General features: G+C 39.7%; 1 protein-coding gene across 1 annotated transcript in view; it reads left to right on the top strand.

Moving 5' to 3' along the window:
* Positions 1-13,518, top strand: part of USP33 (ubiquitin specific peptidase 33) — a 70,988-nt gene that overhangs the window by 20,103 nt on the left and 37,367 nt on the right. Inside the window, exons 2-8 of the mRNA XM_015571078.1 lie at positions 4,245-4,376; positions 4,564-4,617; positions 5,246-5,308; positions 6,320-6,472; positions 9,068-9,206; positions 11,008-11,135; positions 12,216-12,220. Of these exons, the coding sequence (XP_015426564.1) occupies positions 4,245-4,376; positions 4,564-4,617; positions 5,246-5,308; positions 6,320-6,472; positions 9,068-9,206; positions 11,008-11,135; positions 12,216-12,220 (674 nt within the window). The remainder of the gene's footprint in view (positions 1-4,244; positions 4,377-4,563; positions 4,618-5,245; positions 5,309-6,319; positions 6,473-9,067; positions 9,207-11,007; positions 11,136-12,215; positions 12,221-13,518) is intronic.

Here is a 13,518-nt window from a genome sequence, read left to right as displayed (position 1 = left end):
AGCTCATTTCCTTAAATATCTTTCAGCATTGTTTTGGAAACAGTTATGTTTCTTAGAGACAGTTTGATACTATAATACTTGCTTTAAGCCTTTTTAAGGCAGAGCTTTCTAAGTGCTCTGTTTTATTAACTGTATGTTATGAAGCCTTTCAACTCTGGCTAATGGGAACACAAACTTGTGTTGGCTTTGAGAATTGTTTTACCTATTCCTTTCCAGTAGTTCTTTCTCCTGCTTAGGGTAGTTTAATCACACGCACATGCTCATTAGTACTCAGATGAAGACAATGGTATCTCTCTATAAATCTTGTGAGTTCACTTACTCTCTGTTTAGTTCTTTCCTCTCTGTTATTTGGCTGTGATTTTTAGCAACCTTGGCCTCACTGAATTTTCAGCTTCTCTACCTGTACTGTGGCCTAGAAATTTTCTCCAACCAGTAAGCTGGGACAGTCACCTTGTTTTTATCATCTAAGGGATCAGTGTCCTACAATGCCTATTATAGTGCAATACCTGAAAACCATTGTTTTATGTATCTTGCCTGGCTTTTTAGTTATTTAATGTGAGAAAGTAAATCTCCTCCTTGTTACTCCATCATGGCTGGCAGTGGAATTAATTATCTAAGAGGTAAGAGATACCTAACCACAAAAGTAAGTGAGAGGTGGGTTGGAAAGGTTGTCAAACCCTCCCCCCAAACATTAAGAAATGAAAAATATTAGCAGTTATTTTAAGTTTAACTTCATGCTCTAAATGTTTGGGTCATGGCTTACTTAATACTAGAGGCCTGTTGCAGGAAGATTCCTGCAAGAATAGGGCTTCCTCAGGCCTATTCCTGCAGAATAGGGCTTCCTGAGGCTGGAGCGAAGCAGTGGAGAAGGGAGCAAAGCCCGCTAAAGCAGCTGAAGCGAGCAGGAGGCTTGCTTGCTCCAGTGATGGAGGAAGCCAAGCTTTCTCCCTGCTGCTGCCGGGCTCTGAGCCCCACTCTAAACAACAAAGTTGCAATTACAGAAGCTAAACAAACCCCAGATGCCTGAGAGGGATGATGGCTGCCAGCACAGCAGTGGTGGCAGGAGCCTTTCTTGCCTCCTCAGCAGCACTAAAGATGTCCGACTGCAACTTAGGCCTGCTCACCGCTGGCAAGTGGACATCCCCCAAGGGCTTCTGGGCTGCCAGAGGGATTTCTGACTGCCGGCTTAGGCCTGACCCCCCGGGAGCAGGCCTAAGCCAGCAGGTGGTCATCCCCCGAGGGGTCCCAGACTGCGAGAGGGCACAGGCCGGGCTGAGGGACTTCTCCCACCCTCCCTGAGTGCACAAATTTTTGTGCACCGGGCCTCTAGTATATATATATAAAGAGAAAGTATGCAAATTAGGCCGGGATGCCGTAATGGGTCACAACTGGACAGTGGGAGGTTGCACGCACATGTGAGGCCTGGAGTGGAGATAGAGACAGAGGCAGGGGTCAGTGAGCTGCCGTGCTCCGGCTTGGGCCGGTCACCCAAAGCCGGAGCGAACATGGACAGAGACACAGGGGCTGGCCCACAGCCTCTGAGGCCAAGCTTAGGCCTGGAGAGGAGACGGTGGGCCCACCTCCCACGGAATCAGCACACGGCACCCTCCCAGCTCCCGTGAGCGTTGGCACTTGCTTCTGCCTCCCGCGGAAGCCACATGGCTCCCGTGGAAGCAGTGTGGCTTCCGGCTGCGCACTGCGGTTCCTGCCAGCTCCCGCGGAAGCAGCGAGCGGCCTACTGCGTGCGATATCACGCGATGTGCTACTAGTGGTATTATAAAATTAAAACACACATGCGATTGGCACCAGCAAGAGCTTTATATGTATCGCGCATGCACGAGTCAATGTTTATTTTTAAATTGCCATTGCGCATCATATGTCCCTGCTGGTCGGTAAGTCAGACAGTCGAATAAATCGCGATGTGGTTCATGTTGAATGTCAACGAAAACAACTAAATTCAGGATCGACAATGACAGATCGAAGCACACATGCGATTGGCAGCAGCAAGAGCTTTACATGTATCGCACAAGCACAAATCAACGTTTATTTTAAATTGCCAGTGTGCATCATTTTACTGATCGGTCAGATCAGTGGTTCTCAACCTGTGCGTCGCGACCCCTCTGGCGGTCGAACGACCCTTTCACAGGGGTCACCTAAGACCATCCTGCATATCAGATATTTACATTATGATTCATAATAGTAGCAACATTACTCAGTTATAAAGTAGCAACGAAAATAATTTTATGGTTAGGTCACAACATGAGGAACTCTATTTAAAGGGCCAGAAGGTTGAGAACCACTGGGTCAGATGGTTGGACAGACAGTAGGTCGATCATTTAGCCATATGTGTGTGTGTGTGTGTGTGTGTGTGTGTAATGTTTTAGAAATAATCATTTATTTTCTATTAACCCCAGAGGATGATTCCTATTGTATTTTGTAGGCAACAGTATAATATTGGACTCATTATTTGATTTGATTTAGCCATATGTTTTTGTTTAATGTTTTTATTAATGTATTAATATTTATAACCTTTATTCTTTATAACCTTTATTCTTTCCTGTTAAGTTAATTTTCCCCTGGTATTCTCAAACTCCAAAGATAAAATAATGACATGAAAAGCCCTATTATTAAGAATTTATAGCCCAAAGAAGATGGAGAAATACTGAGTTAGATTTGAGACTTATTTGGAAATCACTCTGTATATCCACTTAACACTATAATTTATAAAATTTGTAGTGGAGATAGATAAAATTTAGTGACCTTCCAGTATTCTGATCATTCTTTTCTCATAAGTTATTATGATGTCTTGGAGAAATTAAGTGGATTGGTATTGCAGAACACTTTGCCTTCTGTTTATTTTAATGAAATTGAGGAAACTTGAAAAATACTGGGAAAATTATAATTAATTGGGGAAACTACCTCAGTCTTAAACTGGTGGTCTCATAGGGAGAGAAGTATCAGACCTTTTTGGTCATATTAAAGAAACACTGTATAAAGAGGTGATGCAGAGAGCCCAATAGAATTTTATGAATATACAAGAGGCCCAGCACACGAAATCGTGTCTAGCTAGGGTCCCTAGGCCTAACCTGCGATCAGGGCCATCTTCTACCCGCTTGCCAGTCCCCAGTCCTGCCCCGCCGCCACCACCCACCCCAGATCCCTGTGGTTCCCCATTGGCCATCCAGTGATCAGAGCCTGTGGGCTGCGGGGAGGGACCGAGAGGTGGTCAGTGCACCTCATAGCGACTGGTCGATCTGTCATTCCGGTCATTATGCTGTTACGGTCACTTGCCTTTTATTATTTAGGATGTATGTGCAGTACTGTGTATACACACACATGCCCACATACACTCACACATGACATATACTACCTCATTAAATCCTTGCAGTAACCCCATAAGTTAGGTATGCAATTCTGCTCTTACTGTTATCCTCAGGTTTGACTTCAAAGTCCTTGCTTTTACCCATAAGATATACAGGTGAATTCAAGTCCTAGTTTCACCAAGTGTTAACAGGGTGAACTCGGTCAGGTTTGCCTCGGTAGCCTTAGATGCAAATGAAGATAATGGTACCTACCTCACTCACAGTTGTTGAAAGGGTCATATTATAATGTGATTCTCAACTTGGGGCGATTTTGCCTTCTACAGGACATAATTTTACACTGTGTAGTGATATTGGTTATCAAAGTTTAGAGTGGTGGTGAGAGTGTTCTGGCAGAAATCATGCTAAACATCAGGACAGTACCCACAAGAAATAATTATCTGGCCCAAAGTGTCAATGGTGCTAAGGTTGAGAAACTTTGATATAAAGTGAGTATCCTCGTAGATTGCTAGGATATCAGACAATTTCATTTACTAATATATTTTCAGAAGGGGCTACTGCTAGTTTGAAAATAAAGGTATCCATTTGAATTTTCTTTTCAGTTTCTATTTCAATATAAGTGTTCATTTTTTTAAAGGCTAAAAATATTAAATTGAATAATTTGAAAATTTCCCTTTCATTTATTTGTAAAAAGTAAAATGAGAGGGAGAAAGGGGGAAAAGCTGTAAAAGTAACAGAGAAACAAACAACATGAATTCATGAATATCAATTTTAATAAAATATTTAGTAGAGACATTTTCAGTGTTTAAATTAACTTTATGAAAGTAATCTAGGTATATTTGAAGATATACTCTTGTGTGTTTCTTATTTGATCCTTTAATATCTTCGCATTTTAAAATTAACTTTTGGTTATTTTTTCCATAGGTATTACCTCATTTGGAAGGCCCCGGGAAACAGGAGAAAATTTATAATAAAATGCCAGGTTTTCGAAATCATTGTTCACATTTGGACTCAGTTGGTGAAATAACGAAAGAAGAGTTAATACAAAAATCTCATGTAAGAAAATTACTTTTTTTCCTTCCTTAAAATATCATATTCACTTTCTCCTTAATGTGTTTTTTGTAAGTTACTATAATACTCTTGTGTTTAGGAGTCCAGATTTTTTACATAAGATATTATTAGTGAATTATATGTGTTTGCCTATGTTAATGATAATGTTGTCCATGTGATTTTTGTTTCATAGAGTACTTGTCAAGATTGTAAAGTCAGAGGACCAAATCTTTGGGCGTGCTTGGAGGTATATATATGTTTCTTCTCAAATGTTTGATATTATCAAATTTTATATCTGGATAAGGATAACTAGAAGGTATTTTTGACACTTAAAATATTTCATAAATGAACATATTTTTTTAATCCAGCCTCTCCCCATCTGAGGGTATGTTTTTATTGATTTTAGAGGGAGTGGAAAAGAAATGAATAAATGAATGAATTATACATACATACTTTGATCAGTTGCCTCCCATATGACTGGGGATGGAACCTGCAACTCTTTGGTGCACGGGACAATGCTCCAACCAACTGAGCCCCTGGCCAGGACAAATGAAATTTTTGATGACCAAAATTAAACTTCAAACTTTGGGTTTTAATTTACAGCTTTTTCACAGAGTTTTAGTAAATTACTAAAATATTTTATGCTCGTTTTTCATTAGGGGTGACAACTTTTAGCTTAGAAATATTCTGGTTTTATTCTTTTGTGCCTATTATCTTTTAGTTAAAATAACTATGGAAAGTCAGTTGATCCTTAAGTTAAAAAACGTGGTAAAAAATCATCAAAATTTAATTGTAAATGTAATTGCAATGCTGTTATTGTAATGTGACACTTGTTCTAAAATACTTTATTTTCCTTTTTGTATAATTATTTATAGAATAGATGTTCATATGTTGGCTGTGGTGAATCACAAGTAGATCACAGCACCATACATTCTCAGGTATGTATATAGAAAATTTTAATGCAAGGCATTTTTAAAGAAAGCCTGAAGGAGAGGGAAAGCAAATATAACATTATTAATTGAAGTTATAATTTGAAAATTTGCTCCCATTCTAAACTGTAAGTTTCTCGAGAATGAACTTTTTTCGCGTTGATATCTCTACTGCATCAGCTGTTCTTAACTAGGGTTCCTCAACTCAGTCAATTAAGCCCGAATACCTCGAGACCCTCAGGCATGATTGTACTTAATTTACTTCTGTGCATCTAGAGCAGTGGTTCTTAACCTGTGGGGTCGCGACCCCTTTGGGGGTCTAACGACCCTTTCACAGGGGTCACCTAAGACCCGGTAAACACATATATAGTTACATATTGTTTTTGTGATTAGTCACTATGTTTTAATTATGTTCAATTTGTAACAATGAAATTGGGGGTCACCACAACATGAGGAACTGTATTAAAGAGTCACAGCATTAGGAAGGTTGAGAACCACTGATCTAGGGTGTTAGTGTTGTGTACCAATCTTGGTAGAAATGAGAAAATAGTTGCTCAAATCATTTTCTATAGGGCATAATTCCCTTACAGAAATCCAGTTGAGAAAGGCTAAGTTCATATATTCACTATTACTTGAGCTATTTTGTGCTTTAACTAATGTCATGTTTATTCTTTTGCCATTCTGATCTCCTAGACACTGTGTTATTGTCAATTATTTTCTTGTATTATGCTTACATGCTAACTGCAAAGCAGAGTTATACTGTTGTGTTTTATTTTTATAATGAATGGTGCTGAAAAATGACAATAGAATAACTTCTAGAGTAGACTTAGATATTACTACTATTCAGAATACTTCAGCAGTTTATCGAAAGAATGATTTTTGGTGTTCACCTTTAACTCTTCTCTTTGGAGTATGTTGTTACTGATCAAAGGCCAGCAGTTTATCTTCTATGCTTTTTTGAAATGTTTTCAACTATACCTAATTCTGGTTCCTCTTCTTTGTCCCCGTGAAATTATACAGGAAACAAAGCATTATTTAACTGTGAACCTTACCACTCTGCGAGTATGGTGTTATGCTTGCAGCAAAGAAGTATTTTTGGATAGGAAATTAGGAACTCAGCCTTCATTGTCTCACATAAGACCGGTTCACCAAACACAAGAAAACAATGTCCAGGTAATAATCTAAATCCAATTAATTATAATATCAAATATTTCCAGATAATAATTTCAGAATTTGTCATGTAGTTGAAATTTAAAAGAACCCCAACAAACCTCTACTGTGAAAAATATCTGCAATGTGACTCTTTTTCTCAGTTCAAATACTGAGGCTGGCCTTTGTTCTTTTGTAGAATGCCTGGTTAGGGTGAGACAGTTACTATCTCTCTGAAGATGGAAAGCAACTGATGTGTTTTAAAAACTTAAAATAACCAAAAATCTGGTTTAAATAGTGTTATCTTTTTCTAGCAGGTCTGATTCTTGGAGAGGTGGTAGGCCTTCTTTGATAGGGAATAACAAATACTAATTCAGTTCCCTTTTCCTCATTTACTTCCCCTTTTCATCCCCATTTGTATTACTCTCAACATTTACAATTAATTGAAAACCAGATAGAATATATTAAAGCTTAGCATCAATCTTTGGTTATAAAATATGTATAGGCTTGCAAAGATTGACCACTTAATTTTGAGAATTTTCCAGTCATAAAAATACAGGAAAAGGGAAATGGAAAATTAAAATAGTTGGCTTCTAACTTATTCTAGTCATCATTTGCTCTATATGGTTTAATTAACACATTAGTGAGTTTTTTCCACACATATGTTATTGTCCTTGATACCAACTCTCTTAGATTTTTTTTGTTGTATCTTTGTATCACATTCTGATAGTAGACATGTATGGTAGTAAATTTGCTTGCCTCACACTTATAAATTAAGATGATTAGGTTTTGGACAAGGTATACTTGTTGCATTTCTAGATTCATAGTTTTGAATGGCTCTCATTAATAAGTCACCACTATTACTATTTCTCCCATTGATACCTATTTATCACTCAGAAATGTGGTTTTGCCTTCTCTGGAGTGTTCTGGTAGTTTGAGAATAAGTTTTCTTGAACAATCTTATGTTTTTAACAAAAATTTGATAACTAAAAGTTTAATCACGTAAGGAACTGCTAACAGTTTTTACAAGGGCAGTACACAAAAGGTGCCTAAAAGAATAAGCGCAGATAGTTCACAAAGAAGTACAAATAAACACATTGAGAAAATGATCATCACTGACTAAAGAAAAGTAAGTTAAAACAGCTATCAGTTGCCATTTCTGCTAGAAGAGATTACATACTCTTAGTGAATGTTGAATCTGGTTGAATAAATGTACTGATACTTTTCTGATGACTTATAAATAATTCTCTGATGAGTTACATGTAGAGTACATAAAAGACATTACTTTAATTTCATGCAACTTCCTGATGGTTCATTATTGAAAAATTACTAGAGGGGGGAAAAAGTTATTTGTACAAATTTTTTAGAGGTATAAAATTTAAAGGCTGTGTGAATAGAGCATTAGTTATAAAATAACAGTATTGGAAACCATTGAAATATTAAGATTTTTCAAATAGAAATTTTTTCTAGGCGGTAAATGGTTTATTTAAAGACTGCATTGCTCTGATTTAAATATAACAAAATGAGAATATGGGGCCTACTCAGATGTTCAGTACCTACAGATGCCAGAAAGATAAAGTGGGTCAGTGTAAGGAATATGCATGCATCATAGAGATGGAATAAAGCTACACATTGGAGAATCGGAGCACATGCTGAGTACATGCTACTATTCAGTTTCCTTCTGCAACTGAATATATTTTGATAATCTGTTATTACAAGAAAACTTGCCAAATCAGATTTTTATGTAAGCTCTCTCAATTTTTAAAATATTAGCTCAAATTTTGCTTTTTTATTGTTGTTGTTAAATAGTGTGGGCCAGCATTTGACATTACAGGTCACCAATTGCAACCTCTGAGTTAAGCCAATTCTTGTGAATTAGTATTGGAGTATTTTATTTCTATTTAAAACAAATGAATTATTTCACATGCAGAAAAGGATAAATAAGTATAATAATTATCAGGAAAGATTGTAGAAGTCTAGAGATAAGTTAGCATGTTATGATGGAAAAGCTTGTAAAAAACATGAAAAATCTGAAAAGACAATGTAGGATATGTGCACTTAGGTCTTTTAAACTGTAATGTGGCCTTACTGAATTGGAGTGAATTGTGTTCAAGTTCAAAAAAGTCACAAGTGATTTTGTCATTCAAGTACATATGTTAATAAAGGTAGAGTGACATGCTATTCTAGATAGAGATCCTTATTACTTTCAAAATATAAACGTAAATTTTGTTCTAATTGATAATAACGTGAATTTTTTTAAATGATACTTCTTTAAATTTTTATAATCTATTTTTATTGATTTCAGAGAGGAAGGAAGAGGGAGAGAGAGATAGAAACATCCATGATGAGAGAGAATCATGGATCGACTGCTTCCTGCAAGTCCCCCACTGGGGATCGAGCCCACAACCCGGGCATGTGCCTTTGACCGGAATCGAACCTGGGACCTTTCAGTTTACAGGCCGATGCTCTATCCACTGAGCCAAACTAGCTAGGGCAATAATGTGAATTCTTACTTAAAAATAACATTTCCTAAATTTTAGACTGTAGTGGTATATATGAGATAAAATTAAAAAATTTTTAACCTAAGGATTTAAGTCCACTGTCTGTTCTGTTATCAAGGATTTTAAAATACCCAGTAACACGACATTAAAAACTCCTCTGGTTGCTGTGTTTGATGATCTGGACATAGAAGTGGAAGAAGAAGATGAACTTAAGGCAAGAGGTAAAATAATTCTTCTGTGTAACCCTCCTTTGTATGGTATTGCCCATCTATATATTTAAAAGCCTAAGCAACTGCTCAACCATTCGACCAGTAGCTATGACGCAGACTGGCCACCAGGGGGCAGATGCCCTGACTGGTAGGTTAACTTGCTGCTGGGGTCTGGCTGATTGGGACTGGGCGAGATGGGCCAGACACACCCTGGAGCCTTTCCCGGCCCCGATCATGCACCGGTGGGTTCCCGGGTTGTGAGAGGGCACAGGCCAGGCCAAGGGACTCCACAGGTGTACGAACCCGTGAAAATTTCAAAATTTCACATTATACAGTTGTGAAAAGAACTCTGCAGATGATAATAACAAAAATAAAAATGCGATACATCACATAAACAAATTGAAAGACATAAAACCACATGATCATATCAATAGATGCAGAAAAAACTTTCAGGAAAATCCAACACTTTTTAAAAATTATTTTTATTGATTTTAGAAAGAGAGGAAGGGAGAGATAGAAACATTGATGAGAGAGAAACATCCATCAGCTGCCTCCTGCAAGCCCCCTACTGGAGATCAAGCCTGCAACCTGGGCATGTGCCCTGACCGAATTAAACTGTGACATGGATTCACACTTAACCACTGAGTTATACAGGCTGGCCCAATATCCATTTTTGATAAAAAACTCAGCAAAGTGGGAATAGAGGGATCATTCCCCAACATAATAAAAGCCCTCTATGATAAACCTACAGCTAACATCATACTCAGTGGGCAAAAATTAAAAGCATTTCCCCTAAGAACAGGAACACGATAGGGATGTCCACTCTTACTCAACATAGTCCTGAAAGTCTTAGCCATAGCAGTCAGGCAAGAAGAAAAAATAAAAGGCATCCAAATTGAAAAGGAGGAAGTAAAATTGTCATTATTTTCTTTCTTTTTTTTGGTATTTTATTATTTAAATTCTTTATTGCTTAAAATATTACATATGTCTCCTTTTCCCCCATTGACCTCTCCCCGGCTGTTCACACCCTCCAGCACATGCCCGCACCTCCCTACTATCTGTGTCCAAGAGTTATGCTTATATGCATGCATACAGCCCTTTGGTGGATACCCCTTAGCCCTCCTCCCTGACCCCCCCATCTTTCCTTTGAGGTTGGATGGTCTGTTTGATGCTTCTCTGACTCTGAATCTGATTTTGTTCATTAGTGTATGTTGTTCATTATATTCCACAAACTAGAGGCCCAGTGCACGAAATTCGTGCATGGGAGGGGGTCCCTCACCCGGCCTGCAATGACGCAAGTGTTCTGCGCCCAGCCTAGCCAGAGGCCAGGTTCACGAATTTCAGACCGATTCATTTGCCAACTCAAAAACCATGGCTATCATCTCAACTACTATCTGATTTTAATCCTCCTGAGTATTTACATATTTTGTTCTCTCATCCCTCCCAAAACTAATCCTAGAGTTTTGAGAATCTGGGAACTTGGGCAAAGGAGAAAACCAAGAAATCTGAAATCTCAGTTCATTACCAAAACCAACAGTGCCTTTTTGTTTATATTGGCCCCACTCAAATGATCAGATCATGTGAATCATAAAGCACAAAATACAGGTGTCCTTACTGACTGTGAAAAGTCCAAAGTGTAATTAAGTGTGCTCTTTCTTAGTGGCAGTGTCATTTACTCTACTCTTAAACGTTTGTTTCCTTAAGCCTCTCTCTTTGTCATACAGGCACACATGGTTGCATCATACTCAGATTCGCTAGCTAGGACTGGGGAGTGTGTGTTTTTCCTACTGGTCCTCAGCGTTAGCTGTCAGATGCACTAATCATTGCTTCCTTGCTGCATCTACTGTAGTGGAACGCAAGCTCCTGGCAAGACAGTGCACACAGAGCATTCCTGATAGATCGTGGTTTGCTTTAGCCAGGCGCTCTGCTGGAAAGTTTCCTTTAACCATGAACACCCTCTTTCAATCCCCGGAGCTGGCAGGGCACAAGCTGACGGGTCCCCGCTAGAAGGGGAAAGGATTTTACACTCCACTAGGCTGCCTGACCTGAGGAACAATCTCTCAGCTAAACTCCTCCAACCCTCGTGGACAGGCTGTCCAAAGCTCTCGGGTGCTTAGAGGATGCCGAGGTTCCCTCTTCACGAAAGGGAGTGTGGGCTCGCCAGGCTGGAAATCTGGTCACTGGAGGTAGATGGGGAGCCAGGGGAGCGGGGGCGCAGGAGGGAGCTAAATGCAGGAGGCAAAAGAAGCACAGAAAGGATCGGAGTGCAGAAGAGAGTGGGGGTGCAGGAGAGACTGGGGATCTCGGGAGCCAGTAGGGATGTGGGTGAGAGCCAGACGCCATAGGGAGCTTGGGGAAATGGGATGGTGGAACTGGCGGGTGCAGAAAGGGGTGCACTTATAGGGACCGGCAGGCGCCCAGGAGGTGCTGGCTGGGAGATCTGCAGCAGACTCTCCAGAGCCTCTCAGCTAGGTGCGGGGAGTTGAGGTGAAGGAGGGGGAGAGAGCTAGGGGTGTGCCTTTGCCTGCGTTGGCTTCAGGAGTCTGATGTGAGGCTCTGGAGGTTGGCTTGGGGGAGTAGGAGCAAGGTTGGGTGGGTGTTGGGTGCCTGGGCTGCGGGCTCAGCACGCTTAGAAACATGCTGAGGTCCCTCTGGCCCGAGGCCCCTCCCCACCCTCCGTGCATCCGGGGTGCAGGCGCTGGGCTTGCATTACTGGGGCAACGCTGCCAGCATCCCGCCCCGGCCACTATGGGCTCCGCCATCTTTGTTGTGGAGTGATGGTTGATTTACATATCAGTCTTTTATTAGATAGGATGAGTGAGATCCTGTGATACTTACCTTTCTCCAAATGGCTTATTTCGCTTAGTGTAATGCTCTCCAGATCCATCCATGCTGTTGTGAATGGTTAGAGTTCTTTCTTTTTTATGGCAGCATAGTATTCCATTGTGTAGATATACCACAGTTTTTTAATCTATTCATCTGCTAATGGACACTTAGGCTGTTTTGAAATCTTAGCTATTGTGCTACTATGAACATAGGGGTGCATATATCCTTTCTGATTGGTATTTCTAATTTCTTGGGATATATTCCTAGAAGTGGGATTACTGGGTCAAATGGAAATTTCATTTTTAATTTTTTGAGGAAACACCACGGTGGCTGCACCAGTCTGTATTCCTACCAGCAGTTCACAGGGGTACCCTTTTCTCCACATTCTCGCCAGCACTTGTCATTTGTTGATTTGTTGATGATAACTATTCTGACAGGTGTAAGATGGTACCTCATTATCATTTTTATTTGCATCTCTCGCATGATTAGTGACTTTGAGCATCTCTCTCTATATATAAAAGGCTAATATGCTAAGTATCCTTCCTACTGTCCAACTGGTTGCTATAATGTGCACTGACCACCAGGGGGCAGACTCTCAATGCAGGAGCTGCTGAATTGCAGTGACTTGGCAGCAGCAGTTCTTGGGTGACGCACCTCAAAACCAAAGAGGAGGGAGCCCGATTCCTCATGGGGCTGCGCAATTCCACCTTCAACTGTGGGTTATGTTGTTGCTGGGGCACTGTCAGCCCCGAATCTGGTTTACTGCACACAGTGGAATACTATGCAGGTGTAAAAAAAATTATTACATTTTCAGACAGCATGTAGGGACCTGGAGAGTATTGTGCTAAGTGAAATAAGCCAGACAGAGAAAGACAAGTATTACATGATCTTAATATATGTGGAATCTACTGAACAAAATTAACTTACAAACAAAATAGAACCAGAGATATTGAAGCACTTAACAATCTGATGTATTTCAGAGGGAAGGAAAAGAGGGTGAGGTGGGAAGAGATTAATCAAAGAATTTATATGCATATATGCATAACTCCCATGGACACACACAATAGGGTTTGAAGGCCTGCGGAAAGGGTGGGAACAGTGTGGAGGGGGTCAGTGGGAGAAAAGGGACATCTGTAATACTTTCAACAATAAAGATAAAATTAAAAAATAAAAATATTTTGAAATTTGGACTATTAAAATTGTATTTGCAAAAAGCAAACTGACAACTTCGAGTGATGCTTGATTTCTCTGGCATCACTTTACCAAATCCCACAGGTTTTAGTCTAAACTATATATAATTTAGCAAAAAAATTTGTTTTGTAATTGATATAAGGGAATTTTAATCCTTTACGTAAGTGTATATTTAAATAACTATCTGAAAATTAACACTTTGGTATAAGTCTGATCTCTCTGAGTTGTTCAGACTCTTATTTTGTACTAGAGGCCCGGTGCACAAAAATTTGTGCACTCGGGAGGGAGGGGGGGTCCCTCAGCCTGGCCTGTGCCCTCTCGCAGTCTGGGACCCCTCGGGAGA

The sequence above is a fragment of the Myotis davidii genome, unplaced genomic scaffold (genome assembly GCF_000327345.1).
Source record: "Myotis davidii unplaced genomic scaffold, ASM32734v1 scaffold248, whole genome shotgun sequence".
NCBI classification, from domain to species: Eukaryota; Metazoa; Chordata; class Mammalia; order Chiroptera; family Vespertilionidae; genus Myotis; species Myotis davidii.
This window is presented reverse-complemented; position numbering and strand designations above follow the sequence as displayed.